General features: G+C 56.8%; 1 protein-coding gene across 4 annotated transcripts in view; it reads left to right on the forward strand.

Annotated features, from left to right (window-relative positions):
- ABR (ABR activator of RhoGEF and GTPase) overlaps positions 1 to 19,433 on the forward strand; it is a 174,574-nt gene that overhangs the window by 138,678 nt on the left and 16,463 nt on the right. Inside the window, exon 17 of one of the 4 annotated variants that reach the window (XM_028109312.2) lies at positions 18,093 to 18,953. The exons of the other annotated variants lie outside the window; for them this stretch is intronic. Coding sequence (XP_027965113.1) covers positions 18,093 to 18,239 — 147 coding nt within the window. The 3' untranslated portion in view covers positions 18,240 to 18,953. Of the gene's footprint in view, positions 1 to 18,092; positions 18,954 to 19,433 lie in introns of those variants that run through there. 4 annotated transcript variants of the gene reach the window in all.

The following is a 19,433-nucleotide window of genomic DNA, read 5'->3' on the forward strand; positions in this document are numbered from 1 at the left end:
CCTGGGAGTTGATATTAAAAGAAACACAGACCTTCCTGCTGCCAGCTGACCTGGGCCATGAGTGGCCAGCTCGGGGCCCACATTCTCTGGAGGACTCTGAAGTCTCCCAGCCCTCCCCTCCTCAGGGCGCAGCCCCGGTGCAACCCTTGGCCCTCAGCTGTGGAGCCGTCTTGCCCGCCTTCCTGTGGGTCAGGGAGGGGTGGGGGTGTCCCGCGAGGGGTGTGCCAACGCTCATGAAGTCAGCTTGCCCTGCGACGCGCCTCGGAGCCCCTGAGGATGACCAGGCTGGGTGGGAAGCCTGCACTGAGCCATTCCCATGTGGCCAGGCCCACCAGAGCCACGGAACAGTCTGTTCCCACAGCTTGCTCCCACCCCTTTCTGCCACGTGTCCAAAGAAGGGAATTGGCTCGAGCCTCTGGCACTTGGTTCTGCTCCCCTAAAGCAGGCGCCGAGGATGGAGAGAAAGGTGGCCTTGTAGTAGGGGCCATCCTTGCTAACATTCGGGTGGGCTGAAGGAGAGGCAGGGGGAAGAAGGCCCACCTCTGTCCCCATCTAAGCCCCTTGTCACTCAGCCCATTTAGAGAACAGCACGGGACCCCATTTCCTAAGCTGCAGGTGTTTGCTCCAGAATGAGTCTCTCTCTGGGTTTGCCTGATGTGGCAGTCCCAGTGGGGGCAGGGAATCTGGAGCCGCAGGCTGGGGGTGGGAGGCGCACTTAGGGGCAGGCAAGTGGCAGCATCAATCAGCAACATGTGTGTGTAGCACTTGTCTCTTGGAGGCACATTCCCAAACGTGATCTCTGATCCTCACTGCAGCCCTGCAAGGAACATGACAATTACATTCTCCCCATGAGGGCACTGAGGCCCACTGCCTCTGCTGACCGTTTGCAGGGAAGCCAGGCCCTCCCTGCTGTGTTGTATCCCTATGCCCCAGGCCTCCGTCAGGGACTCTCTCAGCCTGGGTACAGGGCCCTGGCATGGCTAGTGGCCTGGAGAAGGAGGCAGGGTGATGTTCCACCCCAGCATCCCACTTTAGGGTGTGAGTGAGCCTGAGCCTTCTTTAGTCTGGGGTCCTCTTACCTTGGGGTAGGGGGGATATCTACGGCCTGGTGCACCTGGGGGGGGGGGCAGCAGAATGAGCGCGCATGCGCGGGAATGCGCCGGGGGAGGGAGACCTACCATCCCTCCACAGTGTACCCAGCACTCACGGGCCCGCTCCAAGGGCCATAGGGGCCTGGCTTCAGGATGAGACAAGTGTATCAAGACAGGCCAAGCCACTAGAAAGCACAAGAAGGGATGCCAGTAACGATGATGACAATGCCCGAGAGCTTCCTGGGAGCCCAGCACTGGGCTGATGCTCACAGCCGTTATCTCAGGCGTCCTCCCGTCCTCCCGGGAGGAAAGCAATCACAATTAAATGAGAAAGCTGAGGCACCGAAGGGGTGAGTAACCCGTCCAAGGCCAGGCAGCCTGCGGGGAGGGAGCCGGGACCGGAAGTAGGGCTGGAACCAGGACCGGAAGTAAGACCGGAACCAGGACCGGAAGCAAGACTAGAATCAGGACCAGAACCAGGGCTGGAAGCAGGACTGGACCTAGGACCGGAACCAGGACCGGAAGCGGGACTGGAAGCAGGACTAGAACTAGGACCAGAACCAGGACCAGAAGTAGGGCTGGAAGCAGGGCGGGAAGCAGGACTGGAAGCAGACCCAGGCCTTGTCCTCTGAGGTGCTCTCCCATTGGCCATGGTTCTCTACAGAATAAGATGGAAGAGTGTGCAGGAGGAATTAAAGAAGGCAAGATCATCATGGGCTGGAGTTAGGGAGGCTCCCGGGAGGAGTTGGAGGGAGAGGGATTTGAGAGCCCTGGGTTTTTTAAATTCCAAATGCAATGTTTACATTAGAAGGAAAATGGCAATTATAGTAAGGCGACTTGAAACATAATCACTATCCATCCCTGCTCCCACTCCTCTGAAACAGCCATTTAATTTTGTGCCTTTTCCCTTCTTCAGGCATAGAAATTTTATATAGTTTTAATCACAAGTGTGTAGTTTGTATTTTTTCTATTTTCGTGTAATAGTTTCATAAACCTCCCTTTTTTCTAGGGCTGTATGTAGTCTTTATAATGACCCTTTTTGTTACTTTATCAAAAGTATTTCTTATACCTCATAAAAATCATTTTACATAATGACCAGCACATTAATTGCCATTTTAAGGCTCTGTGTTATTCTAGCAAGGTGGGCAGGCTCTGGATCAGCAAAAAGGAGCAGGGTGGGCATTCGGGGGAAAGGGCCTTCGTGGCCATGCAGGGAGGCGGGAAGGTGCAGGGAGTGTCCCAGGAAATTAAGGAGCCCACCTGCGCTGAGCAGGAGGAACTGTGAGTCACACAAGTAAGAGCTAGGTTGATGGAATGAATGAAAGAAGAGAATCAGTAGGGTATTAGGCCAGAGGAAATCCTAGAGGGCATTTAATCCAGTCTTGTTTTAGGGTAAGAAGGAAACTGAGACCAGAAAGGGTAAGTGACTTGCCACAGTGGTTGAGCAAGGGTTCTAAATTCAGGAGCCCAGTCCCAGGTTGGTGATCTTTGGTTGGCTGTTGGACAAATGAGTGAGAGAAAATGCTCCTAGGTGGGGCAGGGGCAGACTTGAAGGTCAGTCTGTGACCCTCAGGGGTCTGCCTTTTGTCATTACAAATTCAGTGGAGCCCTCCTTCCCCTCCCCCCACCCCAGCTGGATGTGTTTCTCCTCTTCTGGGCTCAGGAGTCCTCCCTTTGTCATCCTCCCTCCTCCCCCAAGGGGCCAGTATCTCCACATTCTCCATCCAGGCCACCCCCACTGCCCACCTCCTTCTTGCCGCCCCGCCCCCCGCCCAGCCCGGGAACCTCTCAGCCAGGAGACCCCCCTTTGTCTGCATTGGCTCCCTGGCCCCAGGGGACTCCCATATATTTATCCCAGTCTATTTCCAACCATGCTGCTCCCGGCTCCAGATGTGCTATCCCCAGCTGGGACCTACCCGCTGGCTGATTAGCATATTCCCAGGGCTCAGCCCTGTTGACTGGCTGGGCCAGAGGGGAGAGCTCTCCCTGAGGACCCCACAGCTCAGTTCCTGCCACTGACACCAGACTGAAGAGGAGTCTGAGACCTAGAAGCCACCTAAGCCAGAGGAGCCCCTCCATGCCCCTGCTCCCTGCCATTCCCCAGTTCAGCCACAAGCCTGGGGACAACCCCCACCCTCAGCTCTGTCCCCCCCACATACCCCAGAGTAGGAGGCAGCTTCACTTTGGGAGTGCTCAAGACTCTGGCGTGAGAAGGGGCAGGGTCCCAGGCCAGGAAGGAAGCTCCAGCCATCCCGGTGCCCTGCACCCCCAATTGCAAAGTTCAGGCCTAATGGGATGCCTCACCTCCGTCCTCTTTTGAAGCTCAGAGCCCATGTCTGAAGGGGAAAGGGGGGATTTCTGTAACAGTCTTGACCTGGCCTCTTGGAAGCTTGTTTAGGGTTCAGAACTATTATAAATGACAGTCAGGAGGAGGTCATGAAGGCCAGTCCCCTGTTTTAAAGATTTTATTTATTTGAGAGAGAGAGAGAGAAAGAATGAGTGGGAGGAGGGGCAGAGAGAGAAGCAGACTCCCTGCAGAGCAGGGAGCCCAATGCAGGGCTGGATCCCAGTTCCCTGGTGTTATGACCTGAGCTGAAGGCAGCCACTTAACCGACTGAGCCATCCAGGCGTCCCTAGATCCTTACTTTTTTGTTCAACTGTGGTAAGAAATACATACCATAAAATGTATCACTTTAATATAGGTGTACCATCCAGAGGCATTAAGTACATTCACATTGTTGTGCAACCATCGCCACCATCCATCTCCAGAACTTTCTTTCTTTCCTTTCTTGTTTCTTTCCCCCCCAGAACTTTCTCATCATCCTAACTGACCATACCCATTAAACAGTAACTCCCCAGGGGCCTCTGGCTGGCTCAGTCGGTAGAGCACACGACTCTTGATTTCGGGGTATTGAGTTCAAACCCCACGCTGGGCATAGAGTTTACTTAAAAAAAAAAAAAAAAAAAAAAAAAACGGATTCCCCAGGCAACCACCATAGACTTTCTGTGTATAATTTTGACTATTCCATTCCAGGGACATCATGGAAGTGGACTCCTACAATATTTGTCCTTCTGTAACTTCACTTAGCATAATGTCTTAGAGGTTTATCCACGCTGTAGCACGTGTCAGAATTTCCTTGCTTAAGGCTGAGTAACACTGTATGTTACTCATCAGCGTTTTGTTGATCCACTCATGAACCAATGGACATTTCGGTTGTTTTCTAGACTTTCTTCCTTTTAAGTGAGAAAAAGTCTGGTCTTTGAGGATGGAGATTTCATAGCCTCCTTCTCTCCAAACCCAAGGTTCCCCACCCCCACCCAGTTGCTCATCAGTCTCCAGCTATCACCACAGAGCAGGGCTTCATGAGCAGAGGACACAACTGGTCACTATTAGCTTCTTTGGGTTAAAACAGTTGCCTCCTGGCTTTCTCTTCCCCAAGTTAGGCATCCCTGTCTCCTTGACCATATTTCCTCAGATCTCTTCTGCTTTCCCCTTGGTTATGGTTTATATATATCGAGTGTGGAGGGAGTCAGAAGGTCAGAAGGGGGTCAGAAGATCACCATCTGAGTCCTTTGATCTCTGGGAGCCTCAGTTTCTTTATCTGTGAAATGGGGATAATTATCCCCACTCCACCTTCATCACCAGCTTGTTGTGAGGCTCAAAAAACAGAATGTCCCAGTCAGAACTATGATGTGCACATTCATCCTGTCACCGGCTCATTCATGCATTCCTACTTGCTGAGCACCGTCTTAAGTGTTGGGCACTGTGCTGCGGATACAAAGAATGAACAGGTCCTCACCATGTAGTAAAGAGGACAGAAGAGAATTTTGATTCATCAGTGCCAGTGGGCCTTTGGGGCCAAACAGATCTGGGGGTCAGTCCACCTTTCTCCATTCATTAGTTGAGAGAACAGAGTAAGTTCCTTTACTTTCTGAGCCTCAGTTTCCTCACCCATAGAATGGGTCCTCATGAGACTTGGAATGTGGAAGTCCATGAAGCCCTTGGCACAGGGCTGGCACAGAGTCCATACTCATCTAACGATGACAGTCCTTTGCTCAAACTGGCAGGTCCAGGTATACTGTCCTCCAACTTCCTGCGGGACTCCAGGTGTAGCTTGTCAAGCAGCCACCCCACCCCAAAAGCCGTCACCTGCAAGAGACCCCCTGTGTATGGGCCTCAGGCTGGCTGAGGCCACATCTGTTCTCTTAGGCTGAAGTCAGATCCAGCTTTGATGAACTGACCTCAAAGTAGACTGGTGGCAAAGGTTAGGGCCCTCACCACCTACCAGCCAATATTTCCCTGCCTTAACCCTGGCTTGAGCAGCTCTGGGCTCTTCCCCCTTGGTGCAGCTCTCAGCTTGGCATGGTGTGGTCAGGCCCGAGCACAAAGTGAGTGAGGAGCCAGGAACAAGGGGCCATTGTTGGCTCGGAGTCGTTTCTGGTTTCAATTACTCTGCAGAGCAGGAGGAAATTCAGAGTAAGCGTGGGTCAGGAGCCTGCTAGGGCAGGAGTCAAGGGCTCCCCCACCCACAGCCCTCTCTCTGGCCCTCAAGGGGTCTGTTGTCCCTGTTTGACCCTGCTGGGGGGTCGAGCATGCCAGCTTTATTGCTCTGGGAGCCTGTTTTTCTGGCCAACCCAAAAACACTTTTATTTCTTGCCCACTCTGGTTCTTCATGGCTGGTACGAGGAGGTGCCGGGTCCCTCCCTGGGTGGGATGACAGAGGGGCATTCACGTGGGTCCTTAACACCTTCTCCCAATGTCCTTCAGCCACAATTACCACAGCTGGGCCGTTGGGTCCTGGGAATGGCCTGGTTTTGACTAGGGGGTGGGGTGGGGTGGGGGGTGGGGGCAGCTGTGAGAAAGCCTGGTGGCTGGCTTCTCCCTTTCATTCCACCACCCCAGCCCCAACCCCCCTGGTCTGGCACCTCACAGCCGTAGGCAGCCCCCTACCCTGGGACGTGGCGGTGGCCATGCGGGGTGTGGCTCTCCAGCCCCCCACCACCACCCAGCCCGGGCCTGACGTGCATGACCAGGGGAAGCGTCTGCTTCTGGAGTCTGCGCTTCCTATCCCTGCTGCCTTCTGTTCTCAGCACTGCCATCACCACTGTGCCAGCCAAGGGGCACATGGGGCCGGGGGAGGGTGAGCGCCAGGATGGCTTCTCTCCCTGCCTCTGACATTACTTCCTTCCGGGGGCCTTGGGACTGGAGCCGTTGTCCTGTCCCCCCACTGCTGGAGTCGCTGTTCGTCCTCTGCAAGACAGGTCCAGATGCTGTGCTGACACTTGGAGAGCAGGCCAGCATGATGGGGGGAAGCCAGAGGCAGGACCCCTCGAGAGGGCCACCCTGCTGCCCGAGGACTTCCCCACACTTGTACAACCTCTCTCTCCTCTCCCTTGCTCAGCCGCCTGCCGCCCAGGTGTTCCTGAGCTGGGGATGCCGACCCTGCCCAGTGGATTCTGGAGACAGGAAGCATTCAAGAAGAAGCAGCTGCACGCTCAAGTCTCCCTCTTGCTCTCCCAGCCCATTTGAGAATGCCTCCTTGAGGGGTAGGCTGGCTGCCCACTCCCTAAGCCCTCCTCTCAGGGGTGGGTGTCGAGCAGAGAAGTGGATCCAGAGAGGACCTTGGGGGCTGACTCATTCAGTGCCTGAGAATACCCAGCTTCTCAGCCAACCAAAAGAGGGGTGCGCTCTTCCCAGCTCTGGGGGGCTCCTAGACTCAGGCGGAAGAGCCGGATTTGACCCCAGCTCTACCACTGGATAGCAAGGTGGCCCCAGGTGACCTCTTGGAGTGCTCCCTCTCGAACCCATGTGAATATTAAATGAGATTACAGAGCTGACCGTACCCGGCATATTGCACACTCTCAGTAACCGCTAAGCTCCCTGCAGGGGGAGGCTGCAACTGTATCCTCCTAGAAATCAGAAATCAAAACACCGGTCCCTACGGTGGTCTCACTTTTGATTTTTTTTGAAATCTCTGAGAAAAGGACTTAGTAGAGGAATTGCCAGGGACATCCCTAAGTGGGGGGGCTGAGGCAGATGTGAATGCTGTGAGGGGGCACCTCGCATGGGCTCTGCCAGCCTTCCTCACCACGGGTGCTGCAGACCTCACTGCAGCCCCTCACTGCAGCCCAGCTTCTGCCATGGCATCGAGGGGGTGAGCAGTGGTGGCCCGTGGTAAGGGTCTCACCCCGGGGCACGGCCTGCGCCTACCCTTACAGGCAGGACTGAGCCGTGCTGGCGTCAGGGCCAGGGTGACCCAGAAAACACCAGCCTGAATGACTCGATAAGCGTTATCCCATTCTAAGGCCTCCGAAGGGAACCCACACCAGCAAAGCGGAGGCCCACGGTTTTCCCAAAACAGAGGGAAAAGTAGAGATAAGACACAAGTTTCAGATCTAGGACTCTGACCCAGAAGTTTCCTTAAAAAGCCCCTAATCTCCCTGGCCTCCACATCTCTGCACCCTGAGGGCGAGCGGGGGCCTGTGGCTGTGGTCAAGAGAAACAGCAGTTCTCATGAGAACCATCCCCTAGAAGGAGGCTTGGGGGCTCCAGGTTCTGCCCGCAGAGCTTGGGGATTGCTGGCAGGGACCTTCAGCTGGGGGCCTCTGCTTTCTTCTGCTTTTATCTGATTAGGGGGCAGGGAGACTGGCATAAGATTTCATTTGGAAAGAAAGACAGTGTCCTCTGCTTAAAAAAAAAAAAAAACTCATTGATGACCTTTTGTCTGGTCCAGGCTCCTGTTTTGACAGGTGTGGAAACTGAGCCCAGAGGGAGAAAGTGGCTCCTGAGTCTCCAGTGAGCAGGCAGGACTCTCACCCAGGTTCCCGGGCTCCCAGGAGCTTTCTCCTATTCACTCGGAGCTCAGAGTTGGGTGGAAAAAGAGTTGGGTAATAGAGAAGGAGAAGAAAGGCATGGGGGCTCAGTGGACCCTGACCTACTTTCAAACCTTCCTGCCTGAGGCTGTTAATGTCTTCAGCACGAGGCCTGGGGGGCCCCCTGCGGTGCTCTGCTTGGCCCCCCCCTTCCCCCCGCCACCGTCCTTCCACTGTGCTGGGAGGACCCTAGCCATACACCTCCTTTCTGTGAGAAGGAGCAGGCAAGAGGCCAAGGGAGGCTGGATGTTGGTCTGGCCATGAGTTTTATGGGGAAGGAATGGAAGGACATGTGGTGGGTGTGCTCTGCCCACTCTGTCCCTCGGTGGGTTTTGTTTTAGATAAGCAAGATGTTCCCAAAGACTCAAGTGGATTTTCCAGCCGTTTCATGACCAAATATGCCGTGAGAATCACTAGGGGTTGCCAGGGATGTGCCATCAGGATAGTTCTTCTGCCGTGGACAAGCTCTGTGGTTATTTCAGCTTCTCCAGCCTACCTAGAGCCACCAAGCGCCCTCAAGACACCAGCCCCGGGTAGCCAGGCAGAGTGGACCGAGGCTGTGAGGGGAGCAGTGCATGTTTTGTCCTGTGCTGTCCACCGGCGCGGGCCCCAGGACACGGGAGGACCGTGCCACACCTGGGGCGGGCCTGGAGGCTGGGGTTCCAGAACTGAAAGCCTGCAGCCCCATGCACAGCTGGTCAGTGAGTTGGGCCCAGGCCCCAGGGAGTTCTGGCCTGGACTGCCTGAAAGAGTCCCGATTGCTGTTACCTCCTTGCAGGGGTGGCTGTTAGACTGGGACCCGTTCACGGTCCTCCTCGCCTGGCGTTGTGTGTGTGTGGGGGGGTGGTATCTATTCAATGATAAATGAATGCATGAGTCAGTGGGGGAAAATACAGCATCTAGGCTCAGCTCTGCCGTTGGCTGTTCAGTGACTTTGAGCAAAGTGTTCTGTCCCTGGGCCTAATGCAGGCCTTGGACATAGCAGATATTTGGAAAGGATGGATAGATAGATAGAAAAGCGAGACCCATAAATGGGTCTCACTTTCTCATCCTCTGGAGATCTGTGCCCCTCCAATGCACAGGTTTGGGTTAGGAGAAGTACCAGAAGAGGTGAGAACACGCATTAGGGATGCAGGGACTACGGAGCCAGGAATCTTAAGGGAAGTCTTCCATCCTCCTTTCTCACAGGTGCCCTGCAACGTGCCACCTCCCCCCCACCGGTTGGCACAGCCTGCACGAGGGCCCCGATCTCTCTGGGCTCCCCAGCCCTGCTGGCCCTGCTGGTCCTCTCAGCCTGGACTCTCATGCCCATCTTTGGGCTGGGTCTGCTGTGAGCTTCCTTTCTGCAGCCCTCCAGCCTCAGACCCCACCTTGCTCTCCACCACCACCTTGCCCCCCAGCTCTGCTCCTGTGGGGCCTGTCCCATGCTGTGCTCTGGGGCTGAGAAGGAGCATTCTTGGCAGACCTCCTGGCCTCCATCCTCAGCGCAATCCTAGGCTTCTCTCACGCTCCCAGCTCCTGTGCCCGGACTCTCTGGGTAGCCTCGTGGGGCTCTCCCCTCCGCCCCTCGCTCCCAGGCTGTGCACCGCGGTGCCTGTGGCCTTGATCTAGCTGGCTGCACAGAAACCCCCTTTCCTGACTTAGGGTCATTTGGCTAGAGGACAGGGAAAGGGAATCAGGGTTCCCATCTGGGCTGGGGGAGAAGACAGAAGTCATTCCAGTGGGAAAAAGGAGGTCACTCCAGAAAGTGGTAGCAGCATCTCAAAAGTTCTGAGAAAGAACCTTCTTCCTCGTGTTCACAGGCTGGAGGATTTGCCTGGAAGCTATCCCCACCCCCAGCTGTTGTCAAGGCAGCCCTGGTGGCCGTCCCTGCGTCTCCCACCCACACATCTCAGGCTACGTATATTCCCTGTTGACCCTTGTTCCTTCGGTGCTGCTGATGACCACTTTAACCTGATTTTGCCTAAGCCCCAGCTGTGGCTGGGTGCCCAGTCCCAACCAGCCCGGGGATATACCCCTCCCTAGGTAGAACCCGGGACCCTGCATTTCCCCGAGGATGGCCCTTCTCATTCCTCCTGCAGAGAGCCAGGGTTGGGGTGGGGGGAGCGGGAATGAGGGAGGACAGGGCAGTCCACTAGGAATGTTTTTAATTCCAAAGACAGCGACATCTGTTCATGTGGGCCTTTCCGCCCAGGCTCTGTTTATCCAGACAGGGGGCTCTTGCCTGTCCTCAGAGGCGGGTTCTGCCAGGTGTGGCTGGATGGAAGGGATGAACCGAGGGAGGAGGGGATGCAGTCCCTTCCTGGGTGGTCAGGACAGCCTGAGCCTAGCCCATCCAGCAAAGATGTGGAAGGGTCCGCGGTGGGCTGGAGGGACCAGAATTCGGACCTTTGCTTTTGAGGAACTGACTGGGAACATTTGTCTTGCACAACCCCGCGTCCCCCTCCCCCCCCCCCCCCCCCCCGCGCCGGCTGCGGCCTGCTCCTAGACCATTGATTCCAGGAAGGAGTGAGTCAGGCTGAGGGAAGAGAAGGCAAATCTGTGCTGTCCCAGAGAGAGCCCCCAGCCCACAGGGAGCCAGGGAAAGATGAACATCTCAAGGGAAGAGCCTCCCAACTCAGCTACCCATCTGCTCAGGCGCTTATGTCACCATGGAGACCAGTTGGCCAGCTTTCACCCAATCGGAGCTTGCTTTACCCAGACAAGTATTGAGCCTGGGGTTCCTAAGACAGAGAAGCACGGGGCTTTGGGAACAGGATCTGTACTGCCCTCCTTCTCCCACACACCCGGTGGGGGCGGGGCACACCTTGCAATGCATTCCCCCAACCTAAACCCTGTGGTGTATGATCCAGATAGAAGGGAGAGAACCTTAGAAAGCCAGCAAGGGGCCGGGTTTGAAGTTAACCAGCTGGTGGTGCCAAGCGCACTGACATGGTCAGCAATTATAATGACCCCTTACCAGCCAGTTACACAACCAGAAATTGCACGTTAGCCAGAGGAATGCAGAAGAAAGCCAGGGTGGATGGCCTTTTTCCACAGCTCTTAAGGCCCATGCCAACCCCTCCTCCTCCGGGAAGCCTTCCATGGTTCCCTTGGCTAGAAATTTTCTCTCCTTTCTCTCAACTGTCATTGCACTTTATCTGTATGTTCTTATGGCTTAAGACTGGGTTTCTTGAGAGCAAAGATGATGCTTTGTCCATCTGGGTATGCACATGGTAGGTGCCCACTTGCTTTGTGCCAAGTGCATGAATGCTTTTCTGTTTCCTGTTAAGATGTGTTTAAGCCCACGTCTTGCTCTCCTCTTGGGCTGTCAGGCTTTTGATACATGTCTGTGATTCCTCAGCCCCCAGCCAGGGTCAGACACAGAGCCAGGCCCTCAGTGCCTCTTGAATGAAATGAATGAGTTGGAGAAGTGAAGGCTGCAGGAGCGAGCAAAGCCTTCCTGGAGAAAAGGGGTTTTGTGACAGCCAGGGTGAGGAGGCTGCCTGGCCCCTCATGGGACTGGAGGGAGACGCCCTTCAGAGGTAGCACCTGGTGCCCTGAGAGAGGCAGGTGGAGAATAGGTCAGGAAGGGTGGCTCAGGCCTTGGCTGGTCAGGGGACACACGTGTGTCCCTGCCTCTGTGGGTCTCCTTCCCTCCCCCTCAGGGAGTATTTCCAAGGTATTATGGGCTCATTAAGGGCAGCTCTTACTATGATCAGGTCTCGGCTATCTTTGTAGTGAAGCTCCCCTTCGCTCAACAAAACACAGAGGGTCTCTGATGTTAAGCCACAAGACCTACATATTGGTGGGGATCCAGCAGGAGAATTCCAGATGCCAAGGGCTGGTTCTGTGCCCTGACCCACGGCCCTGGGGTCAACCAAGAAATGTGCCGACCCAGCGCCTTTTCCCGACTCTGAAGAAGCAGCCACACTTGAGCAGGCGTGAGCACCAGCAGCTGTGGAAGAGACCTGTCACTCCCCGGCTGCAGTGGCCTGACCTCAGGCAAGAACTTTACCTCCCTGAGCCCAGAGACATAACCCAAGTCTCACAAAAGTTGTGAGTCTTAAATGCAATCGGATATCTGAAAGCTCTCTGTGTGGGATCTGGTTCATGGATGGTACCGTGAAAATGTTGGTATCCTTCCTTATTCTGAGCCTAGCAATGCGTAACGTGACGTCCCGGGTACCTCTGGGGTTTGTGTACCCTAACCGTCTGGGGTTCAGGCCTCTCTCTTTTCCCCAGACACCAGACTCTAACTGGATGCTTCACTTCTCACTCTGATTAGAATGTTTACCAACTTGAGCATCAAGAGCAAGGTCTTTCTTCTCTATCTTCTGAGCCACACCCAGCCCAGACAGGGTGGCTGGTTGCCCCTTTGCCATTGGATGTCCTCTGCCCCTGGTGGCACAACCTATATTGGGCTTTTCTGGTGAGGTGCACGGGGCCACGGTTAAAAGTGGCTGGGTGAGAGGCACCTCTTGCTGGGCGTTTGTAACCAGTGTCATTCTTGGCTTTCTGCTCACGTCCCTGGAGACAGCCCATAGCGGCCAGGTCCTTCCGGTCCACTGAAGCCCAGGAGCCTGCCCCAACTGGGGATCTTCTTTATTCTTTACATTCCCAAGAGGAGGTTTGTGAGTTCCATTCCACACGTGTCTGGCCCGGTCACCGAACCGGCATGCAGGGAGGGGCCTTGGGGCAGGAGTCGAGAGTAGGGGAGGGGAACTCCATGGCGGCGCGGGTCCTTTGCCTGGGACAAGGGCGGTTGTCCAGGGCCAAAACGCAGCTCCTGCCCCTGCAGACCCCTTCTGGCTTCCTCCCAGGCCTCCCTTAGACATCCCGGGCCACCAGGGAGCAGCCTGGTGGTGAAGGGGTTAACCGGGGATCCAGAGGGGAAGGGACTGGATTGTGTTTAGCTGCTTGTCAAACTTTATTTAGTACTTGGGCTGAGGGTCGGTGAGCGGGAGCCCCAGCCTGCCAAGAGTTAAAACCCGGAGGTTGGGTTTTTTGGAGGGGCAGCCTCCAGTGCCTTCTTTGAGTCACTTCCTTCGGTGGGGGCGGGTCCCCGCGCCGTCTCGGGCAGTCCGTGGCGCACGCACTGGGGAGTCCCTGCGAGCCTAGCTGGGACCAGCAGGCGGAGGAGAGGGGCCCCCGCGGCTGCCACCGGTGCGCTCCTCTGGGAGGCCATCTCCAAGGAGGGGAGGAGAAAACGGAGCCTCCCACCATGCGCTTCCCTGCCCCGCTCGAGTAAGAGTCGGGCCGGCCTGGGCGCCGAGCACTCCGCACGCTCCCTGGGTCTTCGCCGCTCCCGCCCAGCCCCCAGCGGCCAGGCTGCCCGCACCCTCTCCCGCGTCCCCGGAGCCGGCACCGCAGGCCGGGTGGTAGTCCGGGCCGGGCTCTGCCACCGCCGGCATGACCGACATTCTGCCTCAGCCCGACTGCAGCCTGAAGGCGGTGTGCGAGTCCCTGGAGCGCTGCTGCCTGGATCCGCTGGAGGAGCCGGGGAGCAGGCGGCCCCCCAACACCGGCGCACGGCTCTGGGGCCGGGTGCGCAGCAAGCTGCTCCGCCAAAAGGTGCTAGCGGTGGGGGGGGGGGGCGGGGGCGGGGGGACCCGAGTGGGTGGGAGGGCTGGGGACTGCCGGCAGCTCTGTTTCCCCCACCCTCCCTTGGAGATCCATTCCAGATCCTGCCTGATCATGGAGTCCTAGGACGGAGGCTGGGGTATGTGTGTGGGTCTGCTCTAAGGGGCCTTAATTTGATGATTAATGCTGTTGCCACCCCCACCCCTGACCCCAGCGGCTTTCTCTGCATCTGTCCCCGTCTCAGGAAAAAGGGGACTGTCTCCTGTGGGAGAGGACTGCCCGGCTCCTTTCTGAGTCTATACAGGCAGGAATGCGAGTAGTTTAAGCAAGGGTCTCCTGGGTCTCAGTCACCCCCACCCAGGGTGCCCAGCCCCGACCGAGCCCCCTTCCTGAACCTAGTGGACATTGCTGGCTGCCCCTGTACGAAGTGGGGGGGGGACACTGGCAGAAGCACCCCAACACCACTGGCCATGGAAGACTTCTTTGTGCAGGGTTGCGGGCCTCCTGCCCCACCAGGGAGGAAGGGGAGGGATCGTGTGGAGATGGTGGTGCTGCTGAGGCTGGGGGCTGCAACCTCCAGGGGGCTGCCTCATCGGGGACCACCCAGGCGACGGCTGGCCCCGTGCCAGTGAGGCACCAGTGTGCCAGGGGTTTCCTGACCCAGCAGGCAGCTCAGCCCCCAAGCCGTGCCAGGGCAGACTGCCTGTCCTGCCTGCAGCCCCAGACCTTGATGGGGATGAAAATCTGAGATAGAAGCTGACTGTCCTGCAGCTGGGCAGGCTGCCTTGGGGCTGGCTTCGGGCCCTGGCATCGGGTGTCTGAGGAAGAACCAGGCCTGGCACCTAGAACACAGTAAGCGCTTGATAACTGCAGCCTGAATTCGCCACCCGAGCAAGATGTCGCAGGGGGCCTGTCCTGACTGGCAGGGGGCCGTGTCCATCCCTCAAGGGAGGCTTTGGCTACTCCGTGGGGCTGATGGAGATTTGCAAGCTGTCCTGCAGCTCAGAGGAGGGGGGATCCCTCTGTGCAAGTCCTCGGTGCCAGCCAGCACCTGCCAGGAGGAAGCGATCTCGGGCCCGTTGGCTGCTTGTCTCATTTCACCCCCTGCCAGTGGGGCATACTTGTCCTCCCAGAGGTGACATCAGTCCTGTCACCTTCGGCATCTCCAGGGACCTGGCTCGCAGGACCCTGCTGGCCTCAGCTGCTACTGGAACTGCTCTGTGCTGATGCAGCTGTCCGTGCCCAGTGGCACGGAGCCGGCCCTTCCCCGCACCCCCCTCCCCGCCAGCCCCTGCTGAGGCCAGCAGACGCCAGCCCCAGGCTCATTGTCCATTCCCAAACCTCAAGGCTGCCAAGAAACTGACCCCACGGGTTTCCGGCCAGGTACCATACAAGCAGAGCTTTCCAATTTACCTGTCCCTTTGGGGAGGGGCCTGGCAAGTAGGTGACAATTTTTAAACCCCCACATCCCAGACTTTGTGTTCTTTCCCCGTGCATTTGTGGCTGGCGCATCCAAGAATCCACTTCAGGAATTCTTTTTTTTTTTTTTTTTTTAAGATTATTTATTTATTTATTTGACAGAGAGAGAGAGAGAGCACAAGCTGGGGGAGCTACAGGCAGAGGGAGAGGGAGAAGCAGGCTCCCCGAGGAGCAGGGAACCCGATGCGGGGCTTGATCCCAGGACCCTGGGATCATGACCTGAGCCGAAGGCAGACGCTTAACCGACTGAGCCACCCAGGCGCCCCACTTCAGGAATTCTTGAGCCAGCCGTACCTCCACTGGTCTCTTGCTTCTCCGGGTCTGATGGTGCCCTCTGGGCAAGGGTGGTGGGGCGCCTGGCATCAGTGCAGCTGCAGGGTGGCTCTGGCAGCGGGGTCCCCTACCTCCTGCTGTGTGACACAGTATGTCCGCGTCACAGATTACAAGGGTTTGCATGCTGGCACGTTCATGCGCCCTGCTAGCGGGTGAGCGGGCGGACTTGCGGGCCCAGGCCCGCTGCCCACTTCCCTTCTTTCCCCAACTGCAGTAACCTATTTTTTGTCAGTGCTGCAGGCTCCCTGCCAGCCAGGGGGCTAGGACCAGGCAGCAGCTTAGGTGGCATGGGGGAAGGGTGCCAGGTACCGCCCAGCCTGGCAGGAGGGGTTGCCCATGAGCTCCTCCCCAGCTTTGCCCCGAGGATTTGATGCTGTGGATGCCAAGACACCTGTGGCCCTCCTCCCATTTCACTAAAGATTCACTGAAGGCTGCCGGGGGGGGGCGTGTGTGACTCATCTGGGGACCCGATGCTGGGGCGGGAGAAGCTGTTCCGATGGAAGAGTCCTCGTATTAACCTGGGAGGTCCCTGGCCCCAGTGGTCTGCAGTTGCTTGAAGAGGCTCTCCTTCGGGTCTCAGGGAGCTGTGCTTGGGGTGGTTCTTGTCCCCAAGGAGAGTTCTGGGGCATAAGCCTCCTTTCGGCCTCCGACTTGGCAGTTGGTTTGTTGTGCAAGCATTTAGCAGAGGAGACACGTGGCACTGGGGTTTGCGGGTTCTGCCAGTGCTCTTGGCACTACACATTTCTACTTTCCTTTTCCTTTAGTTTTTATGTTTTAACTGTTTGCTTCAGATCACACTCACAGAGGCTAGGCTCGGTGCCTGCTCTTCCGGCCTTCCCACCTGCTTCTAGATCCTGAGGTTGCACTTGAGAGGCTCAAGGAGGAGTCCCATCCCCCACTTCCTGAAGTATCCCAAGGTTGTAATGGGGTCACTTGGGGAGCCATGGAGAGGCTAGAGGGACTGCCGTGAGGCAGAGGCCAAGCCAGCAGCATTTGGGGTGGGAGGTGCCCGGAGCTGGGGACTCAGGCTGGACTGGCAGGGCCCGGAGGACTGGAGGACAGTGGAGGACAGCTCTTGATGACCTTGTCTCTGCTTGAGGGGTTGCCACGTGGGGCTGAGAATTCCCTGCCTCAAAAGAACTTCTGTCCGGGAGCTAGAGGCCAGCAAGGTGAATGCAAGTGTTCGCTGCTGAACCGCAGTGATGGGGTTTGCTTTCCTCTGGCTCTGGGGACAGTCAGAGGTGTTTCCTGAGGAAGAAGAGGGTGGGAAGCCCCTTTGGGGCCACTTGTCTGGGGAACCTTAGGGCTCGGGAGGGTCCCTTTCTTTGCCATCTTGATTGCAACCGCAGGACGGCTCCTAGCCCCTCCCAGAGTCTGTCATTGAACTTGACCGTTCTTCCTAACAGGTAGGACCAGGTACACAAACCATGTGTACCCCCTCCGCCCCCCCGCCAGGCTCACACAGCCATTCACTGGCTGTTCTAGGCGTTGAGGGTACAAAGGTGCTGGCCTACCAGACATGGATATGTCTTGGGCTCATTAACTTTATTTCATAATCTGGCTCTGGGCATCAGGAAAGATCTTGAAGTAGACATCTGTCCTGCCCTGGCTGCCCGCACTCTGCCCTGCCCCTTTCCCCCTGCCCCGCCCCTGTCTGCTTTATCTGCTGGAGGGAAGGGACCCTTGTCTGTGTCTTAACCATCCACATGCCCACTTGTGCCCCTATAGTGATCCCTCAGCTCCAGGAAAGGGACAGTAGCACCTCTCTCTTGGGTCAGAGACCCCTGCAGCCGGCCCATTTCCCCCTGGGCCTCTGTGAGAGCCAGGACTGTGACCAGGCTGGCTGGAGAGTTGGGAGGGGGAGCAGAGCGACCTCCCTGCATTCCCACAGCCACGAAGCTTCTCCCAGCACTAGCTCACTCCCTAGAGGGAGAGGACCTTACTCCTGGTGCCACATGGGTGGTCTTCTGACTGCCAGTGCCCCTATTTCTCTACCAAGCTGACTCCCAAGAGGCCCGTTTGATTCCACAAAGCAGGAAACCTCAACTTTGAGAACCTGATGGAAGTCACAGAGCCCCCATGCAGATGCAGGGCCACCCATATGCACAAATGGTGTGCCGTTTTAGATAGGGTCACAGATCCCAAGGTAGGAACCCGTACTCTGAGTGCACTTGGCAGGGTGCTATTTCTTTGCTCCTGGGGAGGTTAGAAAAGGCCTTGGCCCTCTCTGACATCTCTGTGGCCCACAGGCGGCTTGGCCAGGCAGCCATGCTGGGCTTGGTGCCCCAGCTTTTAGATGGCCCCAGACCAGGGGGAGCTAAGCCTGCCAACCAAGGTGGTTTCTGAAAGGCTAGCGCTGGGGAAGCCCAGCGTTGCAGTAGTTTCCAGAGGCAGTGAGGCCCCAGGAGGGCAGACATTTTGGAAAGAGCCCAGCAACTTCTGCAGGTGCTGGTTTGGGGGAGTTCCCAGGCATTGATGAGGGAGCACCAGTCTGGAAATGCCCAGCCCTCTGCCGAGTGGCCTTGCTAGCTGCCCAGACTGTCAGGAGCTGGTCGGCAGGTACTGTTTTGGCTTCCTTTTCCCTGGCATGCTGGGGACGGGAAGGGTATGTGTGTTCTGTGTGCTCCCGAGCCCCTAGAGGAACACACATGCCCCCACGTCTGGAACCTGCATGCCCGATCCCCGGGAGGAACCAGAGTCAGTCCAGAATCCCAGCAAGCCTTAGATCAAGGCCTCATTGTCCTTTGTCCCCAGGGTGAGCCGAGAGAGATGGGAGGCCACCATGAGAGCTGCCCTTGGGATTCTTCTGCAGAGAGGCTGGGAGGGCACCGGAACCCCGCGGTGATCTCAGCTCTGCTTTGGCTGAGAGTCTGTGGAACTGATCCCTCAGCCAGGAGCTAGAACCGTCTCTGTCCTGGACAGTGATCCCTGCCAAGGTTGGTGCCTCGGATGGGCCCCGCCCGAGCAGTGACAGCCACAGCCCACCTTTGCCTCACGCGTCTGAAGCCTTCTCCGTGCCCCGGCCTCCTCCTTGGAGCACCCTGCCCCTCGGGCTCATGCGGCGCAGGGTGCTGGAGACTCCGCCAGGCTAGTAGCAGTAAAGAGGCCTTATTTTTCTAACCCCGAGTCTGCTCTCTTTACTGGCTGTGTGACCTTGGGCAAATCTCTTCACCTTTCTAGTTCTCTGGCATCAGTATCATGAAGTTGCTGAACAGGATGATCTCCTAGATCCAGCTCATATGATGATGTTGGCCATGTCTCAAGATTGCTGTTCCTAAGCCTTAAACTCCCAACACGCTGGGAAAGTCTGGGGGGGAGAGGTCACAGGGCTGCCTCTGGGCCAAGGCCAGCCAGTCACTGGACACACGAGAAGAGAGGTGAGCAGGAATGTGGGGCTTCTTGACCCCTGTCCCAAAGGAGCCTCGGTGGGAAGGCTTTGCTCTCTCCATCCCCCACATCCCGTTTCATTCATTTGGTCCCTGAATATTGATGGGCACCTTCCATGTACCGGGCACTCCAGAGGCGGGAGGCAGAGAACCCTTAATCTCATGGAACTTTGTCTACAGAAGGGGTCAGGCAATAAATAAGATCGTTTCAGGCTGGACAAGTGCTGGGGGGAACATAAAATTGGGTAATGGACTAGAGAGTAATGGGGAGGGAGAGGCCATGCTGGAAGAGGTAATTTTGAACTAAGATTTAAGTGACAAGAAGGATTCTGGGGGCGCCTGTTGGTTGGGCGTCCGATTCTTGGTTTCACCTTGGGTCCGGATCTCAGGGTGGTGAGATCGAGCCCTGTGTTGGGCTCCGTGCTTGGTGCAGAGTCTGCTTTAGACTCTCTTTCTCCACCCCTCTGCCCCTCTCCCCGCCCCTGCACGCTCTCTTTCTCTCAAATAAATTAATAATTAAAAAAAAAAAAAGATTCTGGAAAGATCCAAGACAGTGCATTCCAGGCAAAGGAACTGGCAAGGTGAAAACCCTGCGGCTGGTGGGGTGGCCGTGGCATCTTCAGAAGCAGAGGCCTCAGGACAGGGGTGCACCCTGGACGGAGCAGACTGTGGCCAGCTGGGATAGGACGTTGCAGGCCCCAGCAAAGAG

The sequence above is a fragment of the Eumetopias jubatus genome, unplaced genomic scaffold (genome assembly GCF_037043125.1).
Source record: "Eumetopias jubatus isolate StellerSeaLion01/CBP00866 unplaced genomic scaffold, mEumJub1_p1.0 scaffold_10, whole genome shotgun sequence".
NCBI classification, from domain to species: Eukaryota; Metazoa; Chordata; class Mammalia; order Carnivora; family Otariidae; genus Eumetopias; species Eumetopias jubatus.